Genomic DNA, 19119 nt, shown 5'->3' with positions numbered 1-19119 from the left:
AGAGTAACGCACACCCAGCCATTTGAATACTGCCTTTTTATTTAGAGCGCAATCATGGTAATTCGTCACCAGCCGGTTACCTGACGCCACTAAATTTACTGGGCAGATACTGCCAGTTCTCCACCAGGGGGAGTTATAGTGAGATTTCTATTCCACTACACATGCATAAGGCACCATGTGTAGGCTTAGCTGTGGATGAGTCCACTGACATATGTGACAATGCTCAGCTGTTAGTGTTTGCCAGGTTTTTCAACACAGCCCAGAAAACATTCTGTGAAGACATGTTAGGTGTCACTCCCCTTCAGACCAGTACAAGGGGAGAGGATATCTACCTGGCCATTAAGGAGATGTTAACAAAAAGAGGAATAGAGCCAAAACAAGTGGTTTCAATAACCACAGATGGAGCCCCTTCTATGATAGGGAAAGAAAAAGGAGCTGTAGCAAGACTGAAAGGGGACAATCCTGAGCTGTTATCTTACCATTGCATCATTCATCAATCTGTCCTCTGTGCCTCCCTGTCAGATGAGCATGCTGAGGTGATGAATACAATGATGAAAATGATAAATTTTCTCAGGGCATCCTCTTCCTACCAGCATCGCATGCTTAGGGAATTCCTCAGAGAAGTTGATGCCAATGCTGATGATCTTTTGCGGCACAACAATGTGAGATGGCTCAGCAAAGGCAGGGTGCTAGAGCGCTTTTTGTCCATCAGGAGGGAATTAGCATCTTTTTTGGCAGAGCTAAGCAGTCAGAAGGCAACACAGTTTTCTCTCTTTTTAGAAAATGAGAAATGGATGGATAATGTGGCCTTTTTGGTTGACATCACGTCACATCTGAATGAACTGAATTTGAGGCTACAGGGCAAGGACAATTCAATTTGTGAACTGATGACAGCTGTTCGCTCCTTTCAGAGGAAACTTGAAGTGTTCAAGGAAGACCTGCAGGGAGACTGTGTACACTTCCCAGCAGTGCAGGAACAGGTTCAGGGACAGAGAGATTTGTCTTCTTTTGTTGATTTTATTGATAAGCTGATTGTAAACTTCAGCAACCGTTTTGAGAGCTTCAGCTTTGGAGAGCAGCTCACCATGTTCATTCAGAACCCATTTCTGATCACAGATGTCAGGGGGTTCTCAAAGGAAGTCACACAGCACTTTAAATGGGTAAATGCTGGGTCTCTCCAGATGCAGTTGGTTGATCTCCAAGCAGATGTGGCCCTGAAAGAGCAGTTTGTAAGAACTGACCCTTCCACTTTCTGGCTCCAAATGGTCCCTGAGACTGCTTTCCCGGGTCTGAGGAAAGTAGCCCTATACATCTTGACCATGTTTGGCTCTACATACAACTGCGAGGCAGCTTTCTCCACAATGAACATAATTAAAACTAAATATCGTTCCAGGCTCACCAATGAGCACCTTCACATGTGTATGAGAATGGCCCTGACTCCATTCAAGCCCAGGTTTAAAATTCTGGCAAGACAGGCTAAAGCTCAATTCTCTCACTGAGCAAAAACATGGTGGAGTGGGATATGAGGGGAAGAAAGTGATACTCTAAAACTGTTCAATTGTTAAGATCTGTTGAGATTTATTATTTGTAAAATTGGTTGAGACTGTTGAGTCAAGATGTGAAACAGAAAAGGGGAAATTCAAACTTTTCCTCCCTTTATATTATTTTTCTGAAGTTAAGCACTTTTTTTGAATTTGATTTATTTTCTCTTATTTTGACATGCAGCCCTAGTTTTATTTAGTTAATTAATGAGAGCACATTGTACATATCTACAGTCATACATATATGTTGTTCTGTTCTATGTTACGTGATAATAAATATTGTCAACAAGTTTTTGAATTGTACTGAATTAATTTGATTAGACGGCCAGTTATTGATTACATTCAGAACTACTAGGCTACTTAAATATATATACCACTAAATTGTTAGACATTATGATCTTCTGGACCTTTGCTTCAAAACATTTTCTCTAACTGGACCTTTTTTAAATTTTGTTGAATACCCCTGTCGTAGATCATTCAAAGCTTTGGCTGGGTGCAGGCTGTCCACTATCTTCAGGTAGGTTTACCTTGTGCTGTAATTGTGATTGTTTACACTAACATATGGTTTATTCATTATAGTTTTCGTATTCCCATTCTGCTGTACTATTCTCTCGTCTGCCATGATCTGTGCTGTGAGTAACTGTATGTACGGTGGCCCAGTCATTTTAAAAGCAAATATAAGTTCACAACGAAATAAAGATACAACACAACGGAAAAAAGCCACAACACATTTATTCATTTGGCAGACGGTTTTATCTAAAACGACTTACAAGTAGTTTCTTTTACAGTGGCACATTACTGCAGAGCAATCAGGGGTAAGGTGTCTTGCTCTAGGGCACTTCAGTCATGACCTGCTGGCACTGAGATTCAAAACGGCAACCTCCTGATCACAAGCCCAACGCTCTAACCACTAGGCCAGAGCTGACAGCTGAACACAACATAATCAAGTCACAACACATGCTGCCGACCACTTGGGGGCACTTTCGACATGACAAAGCTGCGTCATGCTGGTTAGGAGGTGCACGTTTAAGTGGTTTTGGTAGTCTTTGTCTGTGTAAAGCATTGAAAAGAAATTGTGCTCTACTGTGGGACAACTGAATGTCAATGGCAAACAATATCATATATACAAATTAGAGACTTGTTACACAGTGCTTTTGAATGCTTGTTCTTGACTAGCTAGTCATGGCATTGTAATGTATATAGAGGGTATGCATATACATCACTTTCCCACATGAACACGCCGAGACATGCTGAAATTACAAGCAGCTGGTCTCGACGGTGATCCTTACAACTCCCCTATGACTTACAAGGGAATCAGGTGTTCCTGGACACTGAAATGTTGCACGGAATTGCTTTTCCTGATATTGTAAGCAGTAATTTTGCTGAATGTTTTCCCCTCATGGGGGTGCGCTCTGGCGTGCTCACGTGGTAAAGTGACGACACGTCCATAACCTCTATTGCGTGAAAATGTGTTGTCTCTGGGCGGATGTTCAAGGTATGACGCTCATGTTAGCCACAGTTTACTATGACATTTTGCCCGTATCGTGTATTTTAACTTGCAAATCAACCCACTCTGTATTCTTTAAGAAGTACATTTAATTACAATAGAGTCAGCCAGCCTAAAAAACATCCAGAGAAAGCGTGCAGATGTATTTTCAGAGGAACTTGGCAGCATGAAAGACATTACTGTAAAGCTGGCCATTAAGTCAGAGAGTAAACCTAAATGCTCAAAGGCCCGCCCTGTTCCATACGCGATTAAGCCAAAAGTGGAAATGGAACTTGATTGTCTGGAGAAAGCAGGAGTGGTTAAGAAAGTGAGTATTAGTGAATGGGCAACACCAATTGTTCCTGTGAAGAAAAAGGATGGATCCGTCAGAAGTTGTGGTGATTTTAAGGTCATTATCAACCCCGTTGTGACTGTGGAACGGTACCTTTTGCCACTAATTGACAATCTTTTTGCTGGATTAGCAGGCCCAAAATTCACCAAAAAAGGCTTATGTCTAGCGTATCTCCATTGTGCTGACCATTGTGATGCACAAGGGCCTGTACAGATATCAGAAGCTTCCTTTTGCCATTAAATCAGCCCCAGCTCTGTATCCTGAGTGGCTTGATGACCTGCTGATCACTGGGAAAGACGATGAAGATCATCTCAGAAACCTCAATGCAAACCTCAACATTACAGAGGTTAAAAGAGTACGGCCTTCGGGTAAAGAAAGACAAATTTGAATTCATTTTTTTAATTTAATCGACAGTGCAGGGCTTCACAAAGCACCATCGAAGGTAAAGGTTATAATTGAGGCACCATCCCCGAATAAAGTAAGCCAGCTGCGCTCATTTCTAGGACTATTGACATACTAGGCAAAGTTCATGCCAAATCTTGCAAGTACGCTGCAGCCTCTACATGAGCTGTTGATCAAGTCTAAACAATGGAAATGGTCTGACAAATATGAGAAGCCATTCATATATGTGAAGTGCACATTAACACAATCAAAAGTCCTCACACATTTCAATACAACACTGCGAATACAGCTGGCATACGATGCTTCACCGTACGGTGTTGGTGAAGTACTTTCGCATGTGCAAATATTGGAGAAACATTAAACTTTTCTGTCCAGAATATACAATGTTTTTTTACCTATTGTCTTTGTGGTGTTTCTAAGATGTTACAATTTAATTCAATAGTTACAGATATAAACAGTAATCTTTTATGTTAATTCAACTTCATTAATTATGTTTCTTCAATGTAAACGAGGTAGATAAAAAGCTTAAATTTCAAAAGTCAAATACTATTGGTCTTACATATATTCTTAAGTATTAAGGTTCAGTAAAGTCAAACATTTGTGTTAATTGAGCAAATATTTGTTTTTTTACTCAAAACCTATGAAAGTTTAATTTACTTAAAATATATATGCAACATTTTTGCAAGTAAACCCAAAAAGATTTAACTTCTGGAAACCTGGCTCTTTGGTCTTCGTGATTTCTTCTACATTGAGGCGATCGACTTGCCACAACAACGTCAATATATCACCTGGAACTGTGGGGATTACTTTTATATTGAATGTATGTGCTTTTTTGATTCAGGTAAAACAAACTTGCATAATCGAAATCACTGGGATGGGGGTTTTGTCTAAAAATCTTCTTCATTGTTCAAAAGTAGAGAAAAATTTCACCTACATCTGGGATGGCCTGATGGTGAGTAAATGAACAGCAATTTTGTATTTTGGGGTAAACTTACTGTTACGATCTAATTCTTAGATCACAACAAAATAAGGAAGACACCACACAACCACTGCATAAATCATAAGGGTTAGGGTTGAGATTTATTTAACTGAAGTAAAAAACATGAAATGTCAAGTGATCAGTGTAAATGTATGTCAGCATGTAAATGTAAGTCGTAAGTTCAAGTGAAATCAGTTCAACCAAACATAAACAACTAAAGGTCCAAATCAAAACATAATAGGGGAAAATGGATCACATGAGGTCTCCAATGCAGCTGTGCGTCTCCCGTAACCAACACATCCCGTCAGCTCTCCGATAGCCTCAAAGAGCAGCAACATCAGCGAGTACAAGCCTCTCTCTTCTCTGTGTAACCCGGTGTCTTTTAAAGTGCCATGGTTACATTCAGGCGTACCGCCACGCCCTCCAGCAATCAGCCTGTAACTCGGGGACAAACACACAACCACTCACTGAGCCGTCACAAACTCCCCTTTAAAAGATCCTTTATCTTATAAGGATTCTCAAAACCCCTCCAAAACATCTCGGTTACGTATGTAACCTCAGTTCCCTGATGGAGGGAACGAGACGTTGTGTCGACAGAATGGGGGGTTTGACTTGAGAAACTACCTTCTCTGACTGACTTGAACAGGCCAATGAAAATTGGCGAATGAAATTTGCATGCCGGACTCCGCCCCCGGATATCCGGGTATAAAAGGGAGCCGGCGTGCCGCATTCATTCACCTTTTGTGCTGAGGAGAAGGTAAAACCTCGCGAAGGTGCTGGGCGTAGCCCAACCCGCAGCTCTACATACGTCTGCCAGAGGGGCGCCCTGCGCCAGTGCCCACGAGGAGGCCACACCCCTGGTGGAGTGTGCCCTCACTTCAAGCGGGCACGGGAGATCCTGTGATCGGTAAGCCATTGATGGCGTCCACGATCCAGTGCGCCAACCTCTGTTTGGAGACAGCCCTCCCCTTGTGCTGATCTCCCAAACAGACAAAAAGCTGCTCAGAGCTCCTGAAGCTCTGCCTGCGGTCCAAGTAGAGGCGCAGCACGCGCACTGGACACAACACGGAAGGGGTTGGGTCTTCCTCCCCAGAAGGGAGCGCCTGCAGGTTCACCACCTGGTCCCGAAAGGGAGTGGTGGGAACTTCGGGCACGTAGCCAGGCCGGGGTCTCAGGATAACGTGAGATTGACCAGGCCCGAACTCTAGGCAATCCGTGGCCACGGAAAATGCTTGTAGGTCCCCTACCCTCTTGATGGAAGCGAGCGCCACTAGGAGAGCCGTCTTCATCGAGAGATGAGAAAGAGCGGCATCTCCGAGGGGCTCGAAGGGGGGCCTCTGGAGGCCCGCCAGGACCACATTGAGGTCCCAAGAGGGAACGGAGCGCGGACGGGCTGGATTCAGCCTCCTCGCGCCCCTCAGGAACCTAACGACCAGGTCGTGCTGTCCCAGAGACTTCCCACTAACTGGTTCGTGATGAGCGGCAATAGCGGCTACATACACCTTCAGCGTGGAAGGGGAGAGATTGCTCTCGAGTCTCGACTGCAGGAAGGACAGCACGCTCCCGATCAAGCATATCCGTGGGTCTTCTCCACGAGAAGAACACCAGGACGAGAAGAGGCGCCACTTCAATGCGTATAACCGCCTCGTGGCCAGGGCCCTAGCCTGAGTAATGGTTTCCACCACCGCTGAGGGTTGACCACTCAGGATCTCCTCGTCCCGTCCAGGAGCCAGACATGGAGGTTCCAGAGGTCTGGTCTCGGATGCCATAACGCGCCCTTCCCCTGAGAAAGAAGGTCCTTCGTCAGGGGAATCGGCCAGGGGGGAGTTGTCGTCAGGAGCATTAGCTCCGAGCACCAAGTCCGGTTGGGCCAGTAAGGCGCAACTAGTAGCACTTGATGCTCCTCTTCCCTGACTTTGCACAAGACGTGTGCAATGAGGCTCACTGGGGGGAAGGCATACTTCCGCTTGTCCCGCAGCCAGCTGTGCGCCAAGGCATCCGTGCCGAGGGGGGCCTCGGTCAGGGAGTACCAAAGCGGGCAATGGGTGGTGTCCAGGGAGGCGAACAGGTCCACCTGTGCCTGCCCGAACTGCACCCAAATGAGCTGGACTGCGCGGGGGTGGAGCCACCACTCTCCGCGGGGCATCGACTGAAGAGAGAGCGCATCTGCTGTCTGGTTCAGGTCGCCTGGGAGGACGCCATGTGTCCCAGGAGCCTCTGAAAAAGTTTCAGTGGGACCGCTGGCTGCTGCCTGAAGTTCCTCAGGCAGGTCAGCACCGACTGGGCACGCTCGGAAGAAAGACGTGCAGTCATGGAGACAGAGTCGAGTTCCATACCGAGGAAGAGGATGCTCTGCACAGGGGAGAGCTTGCTCTTCTCTCGGTTGACCTGTAACCCCAAATGGTCTAGGTGCCGGAGCACCAGGTCCCTGTGTGTACACAACAGATCTCGCGAGTGTGCCAAGATGAGCCAGTCGTCGAGAAAGTTGAGTATGCGCACCCCCTGCTCCCTGAGGGGAGTGAGGGCGGCCTCCACGACCTTCGTAAAGACTCGAGGAGACAGGGACAGACCAAATGGGAGGACGCGATACTGATATGCCTGTCCCTCGAAAGCGAACCGTAGGAACGGCCGGTGACGAGGGAGGATGGACACATGGAAGTACGCGTCCTTCAGGTCGATCGCCATGAACCAATCCTGACGTCTGACGGACGTCAGAATGCGCTTCTGCGTTAGCATCCTGAACGGCAGCTTGTGTAGGTGCTTGTTCAGGGTACGCAGGTCCAAGATGGGGCGCAACCCGCCACTTTTCTTGGGGACAATGAAATACGGGCTGTAAAACCCGGAGTACATCTCGGCCAGAGGGACGAGCTCGATCGCCCCCTTCGCCAGAAGGGTAGCGACCTCTGCCCGAAGCACGGGAGCATCTACCCCTCCCCCTGAGGTGAAGAGGATGCCCCGAAACTTGGGTGGGCGCTTGGCGAACTGAATCGCATAGCCGAGACGGATCGTTCGCTCTAGCCACCGTGCTGGTCTGGGAAGAGCCAACCAGGCTCCCAGGGACCGAGACAGGGGGACCAGAGATTCGATCTGATTCATTGCCCCCGTGGGGGGTGGTTCGATGGCTGGCAGTACGGCTCCCTCGTCGTGGGGGGGGACCCCGGGGAGGAGAGCGGCTCTGCCGAGGTGCCTGCCGGGCGATATCGCGGCACACCGCACCGTCTGACTGAGGGTGCTGGTGGCCACTGAGAGTTACACCCAAGCGTGTGTCTCGCCGGAACACAACGTGGGGTTGCCGAGCACCGTCCTGCGGAGGGTGAGAGCGGCTGTGAGAAAGACCCAGGGAGAGAGACAGCTCTTTTTGTGAGAATGTGGGCACCAGGCCCTGAAAAGGGCCCGGCTGGTGTTGCTGGGACGGGGCAGGCAGTCTTTCTTTACAGTCGAGAACTGCTGGGAGAAGTCCTCGACCGTATCACCAAAAGCCCATCCTGCGCGATGGGAGCGTCGAGAAAGCGAACCTTCTCAGCGTCCCGCATCTGCGAAAGGTTCAACCAAAGGTGTCTCTCCTGGACCACCAGTGTGGACATAGTACGACCCAGGGCTCGCGCTGTCACCTTCGTCGCCCGAAGAGCGAGGTCAGTGGCAGTGCGGAGCTCCTGCATTATCCCCGGGTCGGACTTTCCCTCGTGCAACTCCTTCAACATCTTGGCCTGATGGACCTGCAGGATGGCCATGGCGTGAAGAGCCGAGGCAGCTTGACCCGCAGCCTTGTAAGCCTTCGACACCAGCGATGCCGAAAACTTACAAGCCTTGGAAGGGAGCCTTCGTCGATCCCTCCAGGTGGCAGCTGTCTGCGGGCACAGGTGCACCGCGACTGCACGTTCCACCTGTGGGATGTCGACATAGCCCTTAGCTGCCCCGTCATCAAGGGAAGTCAGGGCGACCGAGCTAGTCTGACGTGCATGCGCCAAAAAGGGGGCGTTCCAGGTCCGACTGAGCTCCTCATGCACCTCCGGGAAGAATGGTACCGGTGCCAACCGTGGCTTAGAGTCACGGCCGGCCCCAAGATACCACGTATCCAACCGCGAGCGTTGGGGAAGAGGCGGTGCGGTGCACTGCAGCCCGATACTCGCGGCGGCCCGGGAAAGCATGGCTGACATCTCGACGTCCGCTTCATCTTGAGCTCGACCCCCCGGGGGAGGAAGCTCCAAGGAATCGTCGGGGTCGGATGCCAAGAGGTCGCCCTCCAATGCTGCGAGCGACATCTCATCGTCGTCACGCCCCGTGTCCGAGTACGTGACGGAGGAACAAGGCGGTGTACCGCCTTTTCCGGGACGGTCAGACGAGCGAGGCGGGGCGTGAACGGTCCGCGAGCCGGTGGCTGACGGATTGAGGCTCACAGTAATTCCCCGATCACCCTCGGTGCTCGCCGAAGCGGACGGCAGGGCTGATGCCGCTGCTGCCGCAGAACGGGAAGCACTCGAGGTCGCGGCTGATTCTCGCAAGAGAACTACCCGCTACCCGTGACCGCAACGTCTGAATCACCATCCGCCCGCAGTGCGGGCAAGATGTATCCACAAATGCTGTTTTTGATTTTTTGATTTTTATAACGTTTTGCTGGATATTTTAGTCAGTGCAGTCGCGTGGAGTGGACGCCGGAAGCAACGCAAGCGCGGGAAGCGAGCCGGCGCGCTCTTCAAGCTCAGACAGCGCGGCCTAAGAACGCCGTTGCCAAGTATTCATCTTGCGAATCTCCGCTCTCTACCTAACAAAATGGACGAACTTCGCCTGTTTTCAAGCAAAAACGAGGTTTTTACAAACTCTGTTGCTTTGTGTTTTACGGAAACCTGGCTGAACGAAACCATTCCGGACAGCGTGTTACATCTGCCGGACTTTCAGCTGTTCAGAGCGGATCGCGATACGGAGACAACGGGGAAAATGCGCGGTGGTGGGACATGCTTTTACATCAACAGAAGGTGGTGTACGGATGTAACTGTGTTAAAGAAGATGTGCTGTCCTGATGTGGAAGCGCTTTTCATTAACTGTAAACCGTTCTACTCGCCGCGGGAGTTTTCATCGGTCATCCTCGTAAGTGTTTACATTCCACCACAAGCACACGTGTGGACTGCGCTGCAACAGCTGGCTGATCTGATCGCAGACACAGAACAACAACACCCGGATTCTGTCTTTATCATTCTAGGAGACTTTACAAAACTCACACGTGAGCTGCCTAAATTTAAACAACATATCACATGCCCCACAAGAGACAATAATATTTTAGACCATTGTTACACTACTATAAAAGGTGCATATCGCTCTGTCGCCCGAGCAGCTCTAGGACTCTCTGATCACTGCCTGGTTCATCTGCTACCAACTTACAGACAAAAACTTAAAACTGCTAAGCCAGAAATAAGGACTGTAAAGAGATGGACCAACGATACAGAGCAGGTCTTACGAGCCTGTTTTGAATGCACTGACTGGAGTGTTTTTGAAGCTGCTGCCACCGATCTGGACGAGCTCACAGAAACTGTTACATCATACATCAGTTTCTGTGAGGATTTATGCATCCCTACAAAGACTTATTTATCATTCAACAATGATAAACCATGGTTCACACCAAAACTCAGACAGCTGCGTCAGGCCAAAGAGGATGCCTACAGGAGCGGGGACAGGATCTGGTATAATCAGGCCAGAAACACTCTGAAAAAGGAGATTGGGGTGGCTAAAAAGAGCTACGCCAAAAAGCTGGAAAACCAGTTTTCTGCCAACGACCCTGCATCAGTGTGGAAAGGCCTGAAAGACATTACCAACTTCAAGACACCATCCCCTAGCATCGAGAGCAATAAACAGCTTGTTGAAGATTTAAATCACTTCTATTGTAGATTTAAGACCCCAAACCAGACACTTTACACCCACCCTGACCATCTCTATACACAGCCATCAACACCTCCACCCATCCCCCTCTCCTCCCACCCTGCACTTCAGATCAGTGAAGATAACGTACGCCAGATCTTTAGAAAACAAAAGAGAAGGAAAGCACCAGGCCCAGACGGTGTTTCACCAGCCTGTCTGAAGACCTGCGCGGACCAGCTGGCCTCCATCTTCTCACTGATCTTCAACAGATCACTGGAGCTGTGCAAAGTCCCTTCGTGCTTTAAACGCTCCATCATCATCCCAATCCCAAAGAAACCAAAGATCACTGGACTCAATGACTACAGACCTGTGGCTTTAACATCTGTTGCCATGAAGTCATTTGAAAGACTGGTGTTGGCTTATTTGAAGGTCATCACTGGCCCTTTGCTGGACCCCCTGCAGTTTGCCTACAGAGCAAACCGGTCTGTGGATGATGCAGTTAACATGGGACTGCATTACACCCTACAACATCTGGACAAACCAGGGACTTATGCGAGGATCTTGTTCGTGGACTTCAGTTCTTCCTTCAATACAATCATCCCATCACTGCTCCAGACCAAACTGACCCAGCTCTCTGTCCCTAGCTCTGTCTGTCAATGGATCACCAGCTTTCTGACAGTCAGACAACAGTTGGTCAGAATGGGCAAAATCATGTCAGACAGCCGCGCCATCAGCACTGGTGCCCCACAGGGATGTGTTCTCTCCCCACTGCTCTTCTCCCTGTACACCAACGACTGCACCTCTAAAGACCCCTCCGTCAAGCTCCTGCAGTTTGCAGACAACACTACTGTTATCGGTCTCATCCGGAACGGTGACGAGTCTGCGTACAGACAGGAGGTGGAGCAGCTGGCTCTATGGTGCAACCTGGAGCTGAACACGCTCAAAACAGTGGAGATGATAGTGGACTTTAGGAGAAACCCCCCTGCACTTCCCCCACTAACCATCATGAACAGCACTGTGATTGCAGTAGAGTCATTCAGGAAGTTCAACCTGCCACAGGAGCTGCTCGGACAGTTCTACTCAGCTGTCATCGAATCCATCATCTGCACCTCCATCACCGTCTGGTTCGGCTCAGCCTCCAAAACTGACCTCGGAAGACTACAGCGGATAGTCCGGACTGCAGAGCGAATCATTTGCACTACTCTTCCTACACTTAAAGAACTGTACTCATCCAGAGTGGGTAAAAGGGCTCACAAAATTACCCTGGACCCCTCACACCCAGCACACTCTCTGTTTGAACTCTTACCATCTGGTCGACGCTACAGAGCACCGAGCACTAAAACATCCAGACACAGGAAGAGCTTCTTTCCTCAGGCCATCTACCTCATGAACAGTTAAATGTTCACCTTTTGCAATAAATGTGTGCAATATTTTTGTGCCAGATTTTTCGTATATAGCACCTTAAAATGTGTATATTTTAAACACCTGTAGATATCTCATAGAATCTGTATATACATATCATAAACCCTACAGTGCAATAAATGTGTGCAATACTTTCCCTCAGACATTTCACATATATAAACTCATAACTTGTATATTTTAAACAAAAATTCTGGAGCTCTTCTGTCACACTGCACTTTCACCTTTGTGTGCTTAACTTTATTTTTATTCTGTACTTTCGTTGCCTTTGTTGATTGTTACTTGTCTTGTAACCTTACTTGTGTACTGGAAGCTTCTGTAACCAAGACAAATTCCTCGTGTGTGTAAGCACACCTGGCAATAAAGCTTGTTCTGATTCTGATTCTGATGGCACGTTTTAATGAAGGCCGTACTATGGTACTTTATCTTCAAAATTGACCAAAGAAACAAATCCCTGTGTAATAAAAGGTGCAAAATGTCCTTCACCTTCAGTTCCCTTTCTGTCGGTCTCTCAACGTTGTGTCGAACCGACAGATGGGGTTTGACTTGAGAACCTATCATCTTCTGACTAATTTGAAAAGGCCAATGAAATTGGCGAATGAAATTTGCATGCCGGACTCCGCCCCCGGATATCCGGGTATAAAAGGGAGACGGCGTGCTGCATTTATTCACCTTTTCTTCTTCGGAGCCTTCGCATCTGATCTAAAAGAACTGATTTCTCAACGTGGTGCAGCGGACTGTCCCTCATCAGTTACTTCCCCTGGCATCTCAGCGGTTCTGGAGGTGTTTTTCTCTCTTTAAGAGCAAATTTCTACAGCGCAGCATGTCTCGCTGTTCTCACGGGTGCAACACACTCATTGAGGAGGGGGATGGACAAGATGTCTGCCTCGCGTGCTTGGGGGTCCAACACCCTAAGGCAGCAGCTGTGGATAAGTCCTGCCCGCACTGCCGGCGGATGGCTATTCAGACGTTACAGTCACGGGTGGCCGTGTTCTTTTAAGAGCCTGCCACCACCTTGTTTGCTTCCTGTCCTGTAACCGCGGTGACTATGGCCACAGCGTCAGCAAGCAGCTTGGGTGACACGGGGCCGTGCGCTCTTGGGCCGCTGCAAGCATTCGGTGGCGATGCACAGCACTGCGCACCCGGCTGGACGTTTGGTAATCGGGGCGGGGCGCGACTCTAAGTCGCCGTCGAACCACCCCCGCGGGAGCGATGAAGCAGATCGTACCTCTAGTCCCCCTGTTTCGGTCTTTGGGTGCTTGGGTAGCACTTTCCAAGCCGTCACGGTGGCTACAGAATACAATCCGTCTGGGATATGCGATCCAATTCGACAGGTTTCGTGGCATCCTCTCTACCTCAGCTAGAGGCAGAGATGCTCCTGTACTATGGGCCGAGATTGCCCGTCCCACGTTTAGAGCCCCTACGTCATCGTCCCCAAGAAAGGCGGAGGGTTTGCGCCCTATTCTCGATCTGCGTACCCTGAACAAGCACCTCCAGAAGCTGCCGTTCAGGATGCTCACGCAGAGGCGCAACTTGACAGACATCAGGATTGGTTCGTAGACATCGATCTGAAGGACGCGTACTTTCATATCTCGATTCTCCCTCATCATCGGCCGTTCCCTCCAGTTCGCTTTCGAGGGACGGGTATATCAGTACAGGGTCCTCCCATTCGGTTTGTCCCTGTCTCCACTGGCCTTTACGAAGGTCATGGAAGCCGCCATCGTTCCCCTCAGGGAGAGCGGTGTGCGGGTACTCAACTATCTCGACGACTGGCTTATCTTGGCACACTCGCGAGATCTGTTGTGTACACACAGGGACTTGGTGCTCCGGCACCTCAACCGATTGGGATTATGGGTTGACCGAGAGATGAGCCAGCTCTCCCCGGCGCAGAGCTCCCTTTTTTCTCGGTATGGAACTCGACTCTGTCTCCATGACGGCACGACTCACCCAAGAGCGTGCACAGTCAGTGCTGAACTGTTTGAGCCTTCTCAGACAGCAACCAGCGGTCCCCCTGAAATTATTTCAGAGGCTCCTGGGGCACATGGCATCCTCGGAAGGGGTGGTCCCCCTCGGGTTGATGCACATGAGACCGCTCCAGCACTGGCTACAGAGACGAGTTCCCTGGAGAGCGTGGCACAGAGGCAGCAGGCATATCATCATCACGCCTCTCTGCCGTCGCATCCTAACCCCCCGGGTCTTCAATTACCTTTTTTACGGGTCGGAGAGTCCCTCTCGGGCAGGTCTCGAGGTGAGTCATGGTGTCGACAGATGCTTCCTCGCAGGGTTGGGGTGCGGTGTGCAACAGGCATGCAGTATCGGGTCGGTGGACGGGCCCCCACCTGCGCTGGCATTCAATTGCCAAGAGTTGTTAGCTGTTCTACTTGCGCCCCTGGTCAGGTCGAACAGCACTACTGCCGTAGCGTATATCTACCGCCAGGGTGGCGTTCGCTCACGGCAGTTAACGCAACTTGCCCGATGCCTCCTCCTGTGGAGTCCATAGGTGACGAAGTCCCTGCGTGCCACACACATCCCGGGCGACCTGAACCAGACAGCCGATGCGCTCTCTCGTCAGTTAAACGTGCAACTCCTGTTCGCCTTTTTTATTAAAAAATTATTACATTTTAAAGGGGCATAGACAAAAGAAGAATAATAAGGAAAAACATAACACAAATATATATAAAATAAAGAAATAACTAGATCAAAAATAAAAAAGTAAATAACCCAAAGAATAAGCTCCATATTATTATAAATAGATCATACATATCAGAAAATATTATATTTATCAAATAGATCTGATAGGATTCTATATTTTCATAGTTTTTGGCTATAAATGTTTTAAATACTAAAAAGATGATTCAAAAAATCTACATTTGCGACTACAATTTTTGTAGCAAAAGTATATTGTAATCATAAAACATTTTTGATCTTTTCGTGGTTTCCATTCTTAATATCTATAAAATAATGACTCACTTCAACGACCCTCACCCTCGTAGTCTTCGCAGAAGGCACAATGTTTAGAATTAAAGAAAATATGCTTTGAATTACATTTGTTAAACTTGATAGAAACTTCCACATAAGACGTCATTTCCCGGCCTCGCGACGAACACTGATGACGTCACTGTCCATGCCGCAAAATGGCGTCGTTGCAGAAAAGGAAAAAGGTGGTAAACCAGGAGGAATTGCGGCGGTTAATGCGAGAGAAGACGACATCAGCAGAGCGTCAGAAGCGCGTCGAGTCGCCGTACGCGAAGTACAACAGTGCGGGTCAGCTGAGCTGCGCGCTGTGTAACGCGCCGGTCAAATCCGCGCTGCTCTGGCAGACACACGTGTTGGGAAAACAACACCGAGATAAAGCTGCTGAAGTCAAGAGCAGAGATCACACCGTCCAAACAACAACAACAGCAGCAGCAGCATCATCATCTTCTTCATCAGCATCAGCAGCCTTGAAGAGGAGAGCCGAACCAGAGCTCGCGAGAGCACCCGCGAAACAAGCCAAACATCAGAAGACTGCAGGTGAGAGTTCGACTAAACACGCGAGGAACTGAAGTTCAGTTTCTTTAAGTTCATTTATTAACGTCCACAGAATCTTCTTTTCAGTCCAAACTGAATACAGCACAATATCTGTCATGCTAGAATGTCTTTCGGTGAAGATCAATGTCACTGCTGCTGAATATGTGACTCAAAAGTGACATTCAGCTTCACTTTAATCGCTTGTGACTTTTCTTTGGTCAAGTCAGCTTTATTTATAAAGCGTTATAACCTCATATAAGGTTACACAAGTAAAAACACAGAAGACAGACACGCACAGGGGCATCACCTAGAACCACACACCCAAGATAAGGAGAGAGAAACACAGGTCAAATATTAAACAGACTAAAAAAGTGAATTTCTAGCAGCTTTGAATTCATTGTTATAAGTCTTTATTTAAGCGTTATTATTGTTTTATATAAATTAGTTGACACATTCATCATTTTTTATATAACACTGGTGAGCGGTGAAGAAAATGTGTTTTCTGCCTGCAGAGTTACATTTTTAAAGAGTTTTTTTCCCCGGTGCCGTTGTCATGGTGAGTCGTAATATCAAACTCCATGATCATGGCTTTTTGTAAACGTGTTGCACCCACTTTAGTCCGAGTTGATGAAACTAACTCAAATCAACTGTTCTGAAACCCATCTCAGCTTAAGAGTTCGTCACATTGTTTATTATTTGGAGTTGTGTAAAGTTTGTATAGAGGAAAGTTGTAAAACGCTGTGTTTGTCATGTGAATTGCACAGGTGCTGCAGGTCTGGGGCTCCTGGCTGGAAACTATGATGATGGCGACGAAGATATGGACACGAGCAGTAATAATCCAGCTAAAGATGCAGCTGCTAATCTTCCGGCAGATTTCTTCGACAGCAGCGGCGGTGGCGTCCCAGCCGTTTGTCACTCAGGCTCAGTATCCAAAGCCTCTGATGACGAAGAAGCTGCACTGGAGAGGAAAGACAAAACGACTGAAGCTTTACCAGAGGGTTTCTTCGATGATCCTGTGAGAGATGCCAAAGTTCGTAACGTGGACACACCCAAAGATCAAATGGACAGAGAGTGGGAGGAGTTTCAGAAAGAGATGCGACAGGTGAACACTGCATCGGATGCTATTGTTGCTGAAGATGATGAGGAGGGACGCTTGGAGCGACAGATTGACGAGATCGATGAGCAGATCCAATGTTACCGGCGAGTGGAACTTTTACGGGCTAAACAAGAGGTTGTAAAGGAGACCCTGGTAAAGAAAAGGAAAGATCAGAGAAACAAAACGCATTCATCCGGCAGCGATGAGGAAGATGATGAAGAAGAACTGATGCACGTGTTGACACGCGACTGGAGGGCCAAAGGAGCTCTTGCTTGACACGGCTTACAAACATGTTCTGTGATTTCTCGTATGTCCCCTGTTTTTGACCTCCTGAAGGCAACTGTTCAGTAAATAGTGTTGTGTATTGTGTCATTTAACACTTAAAAATAAGAAGTAATTTTTAGGCATTTTCTCCATTTTACACACACTTCGGGTTTTGTACATTCGCAGCACTTCACTTTTCATTTGTCTTTAATTTCTGCGTTCCCTTGGCCAAAATTGATGCCCTCTTTACCCTTTCTGTAAATAAATGTTTGGAGTCAGATGAGTGTTGACTGAACTTGAAATGTTTGTATTGCTTCATTTACATTTACGCATTTGGCAGATGCTTTTATTCAAAGCGACTTACATTGCATTATCCAATACATTTGTTTCCAAGTATGTGCAATCCCCTGGGATCCAACCCACAACCATCGCCATGCTCTTCCCGCTGAGCTACAGGAAAGTTTTGTGCTGTTTTTGGCACTTTAAGCGCTGCTCATCTGAAGAACTGTGGGATTAGGGTGATTAATTCATGGGAGCCGCCGAACCTCAGGTTTTTCCAGTATCATTTAATAATCTTTTACATCATATATTTTAAAATAGCCATACCAAAATGAATACACTGAAATATTTCATACATTTGTAAAGTTTAAATATCATTTTTCCCGCCACTTGGACTGTTTCCAGGACAGAATCCGCCCACTGTGATGCGCGCTCATGTGGGACACGAGTACCCAGCTATCTCTGGTTGTTTTCAGTTAGTTCGATGGCTCCCGCTGGCGGCGTTCATATTCTTTTTTGGGGGTCTGAATCTCGGGTAGTTTGTCATCAAGCCTGCAGCTGTTTACCGTGATGCTTGTAACAACGATGCAGGAGAAGAAGGCAAAAGGCATTACATTGCGCGCTTCACTTTTGAAACCTTTGTTTTTTATCGCTAGTTTTGTTTCCAAAGCTTCAGTACATAATGGCACTTTTATCTATGAATGTACTGTAAATGCTCTTAAGAACGCTGAAGGCGAACAGAATGAGATGTACAGCTTGGAATGAGCCAGTGATTAATAGCGGTTCACTTCAACGATTTGGTAAGACTGCTTTCATATCAACAGTACTGGAGTTCACCTGAACCACACATCCCAGACCTCCCTTTTGAAGCGGACTGAGGTACAGTTCGTGGGTGAGCACCCTGGTTCAGAAGACAGTGTTCACATGACCCAAACTAACCTATCTCTGACATTTATCAAACCCGGTGCTCACCAAAAGGGCTAATATGAAAACGCTAAGTCGCCGTCAGTGTGCTGTTGCACGTGACCTAGCAGTTTCATCCCTGAAAAAAACAAAAGGCACCGCCTGTCAGTGGAGCGTGATCTATGAGTTGCACTATCCTCAGTCTACGCCCATATCAAGAGGCTGTGCTACATTAAAATGACATGTGACACTGTAACATGCAGAGGTATTTTAGTTTCCTTTTTAGGTTGTAAGGTCAGGTTTGAATAAAGCAAATAATAACCTGAAGAGAAATGTAATGCGAGTTGTTTTTATTATTGAAAGAATTAAGTATCAATCTTTATTCTAATGTGTTTTGTTCCAACGATTCCCACATACAGCAAATGGTTCATATCAGTCTACAATGTTCATTTTTCACCTCATATAATGTATGTTGTGATGCATTTCTAATAAATTCATGCAGCCGTTTATACTTTATTTGTTGTTTGACAATCTGGATTTAATTTTATATATGTATGTACGCATGTACATTTAGATAAATCAGGGTTGGGGTGCCATGGGAAAAAAAACTACAAAGGGGTGCCTTGCTTTCAAAAAGTTTGGGAACCACTGTTCTAGTCCTATAGAACATCTGTGAAGGAGGCTAAAACTCCAATTTGCAGAGCGACAGCCAAGAAATCTTAAAAGATTTACAGGGGACCGGACTAATATGTCTCCTGGCCCGTGCAAACCTGATGACTAACTATCAGAAATGTCTGTCCTCTGTGCTTGCCAACAAGGGTTTCTCCAGTAAATTCAAAGTAAATTAGTAAGTCATAGTCTCTCATAATAATGCAAAACTAAGTCGAAATTTTGACTCGGTTACTCGTAATAACAATACTGAGAAGTCATTATTATGTTTTCTTAAGAAAAAAAAGAGAAACCATGACGCTGAAGCAAGTTTGTATTCATCATACATCAAACTAGACATTAACAAAGTATACTTTTATAGAAAATGAT

The 19119-nt window shown here is 47.3% G+C and overlaps 2 protein-coding genes across 2 annotated transcripts; both read left to right on the top strand.

Annotated features, from left to right (window-relative positions):
* Positions 1-281: 281 nt before the first annotated feature.
* LOC306891611 (SCAN domain-containing protein 3-like) lies at positions 282-1499 on the top strand (the record flags this gene model as incomplete). The annotated part of the gene is made up of 1 exon (XM_079451975.1): positions 282-1499. One exon carries the CDS (start codon positions 282-284, stop codon positions 1497-1499), a length of 1218 nt encoding a protein of 405 aa, XP_079308101.1.
* A 13620-nt stretch (positions 1500-15119) lies between these two features.
* Positions 15120-18596, top strand: znf830 (zinc finger protein 830). Its single transcript, XM_079452644.1, has 2 exons — positions 15120-15542; positions 16304-18596. The coding sequence occupies exons 1-2, from the start codon at positions 15164-15166 to the stop codon at positions 16909-16911; spliced, it is 987 nt and encodes a 328-aa protein (XP_079308770.1). The 5' UTR covers positions 15120-15163; the 3' UTR covers positions 16912-18596.
* Positions 18597-19119: the final 523 nt, after the last annotated feature.

This window comes from Barbatula barbatula (assembly GCF_947034865.1).
Source record: "Barbatula barbatula genome assembly, chromosome: 3".
Classification (NCBI taxonomy): domain Eukaryota; kingdom Metazoa; phylum Chordata; class Actinopteri; order Cypriniformes; family Nemacheilidae; genus Barbatula; species Barbatula barbatula.
This window is presented reverse-complemented; position numbering and strand designations above follow the sequence as displayed.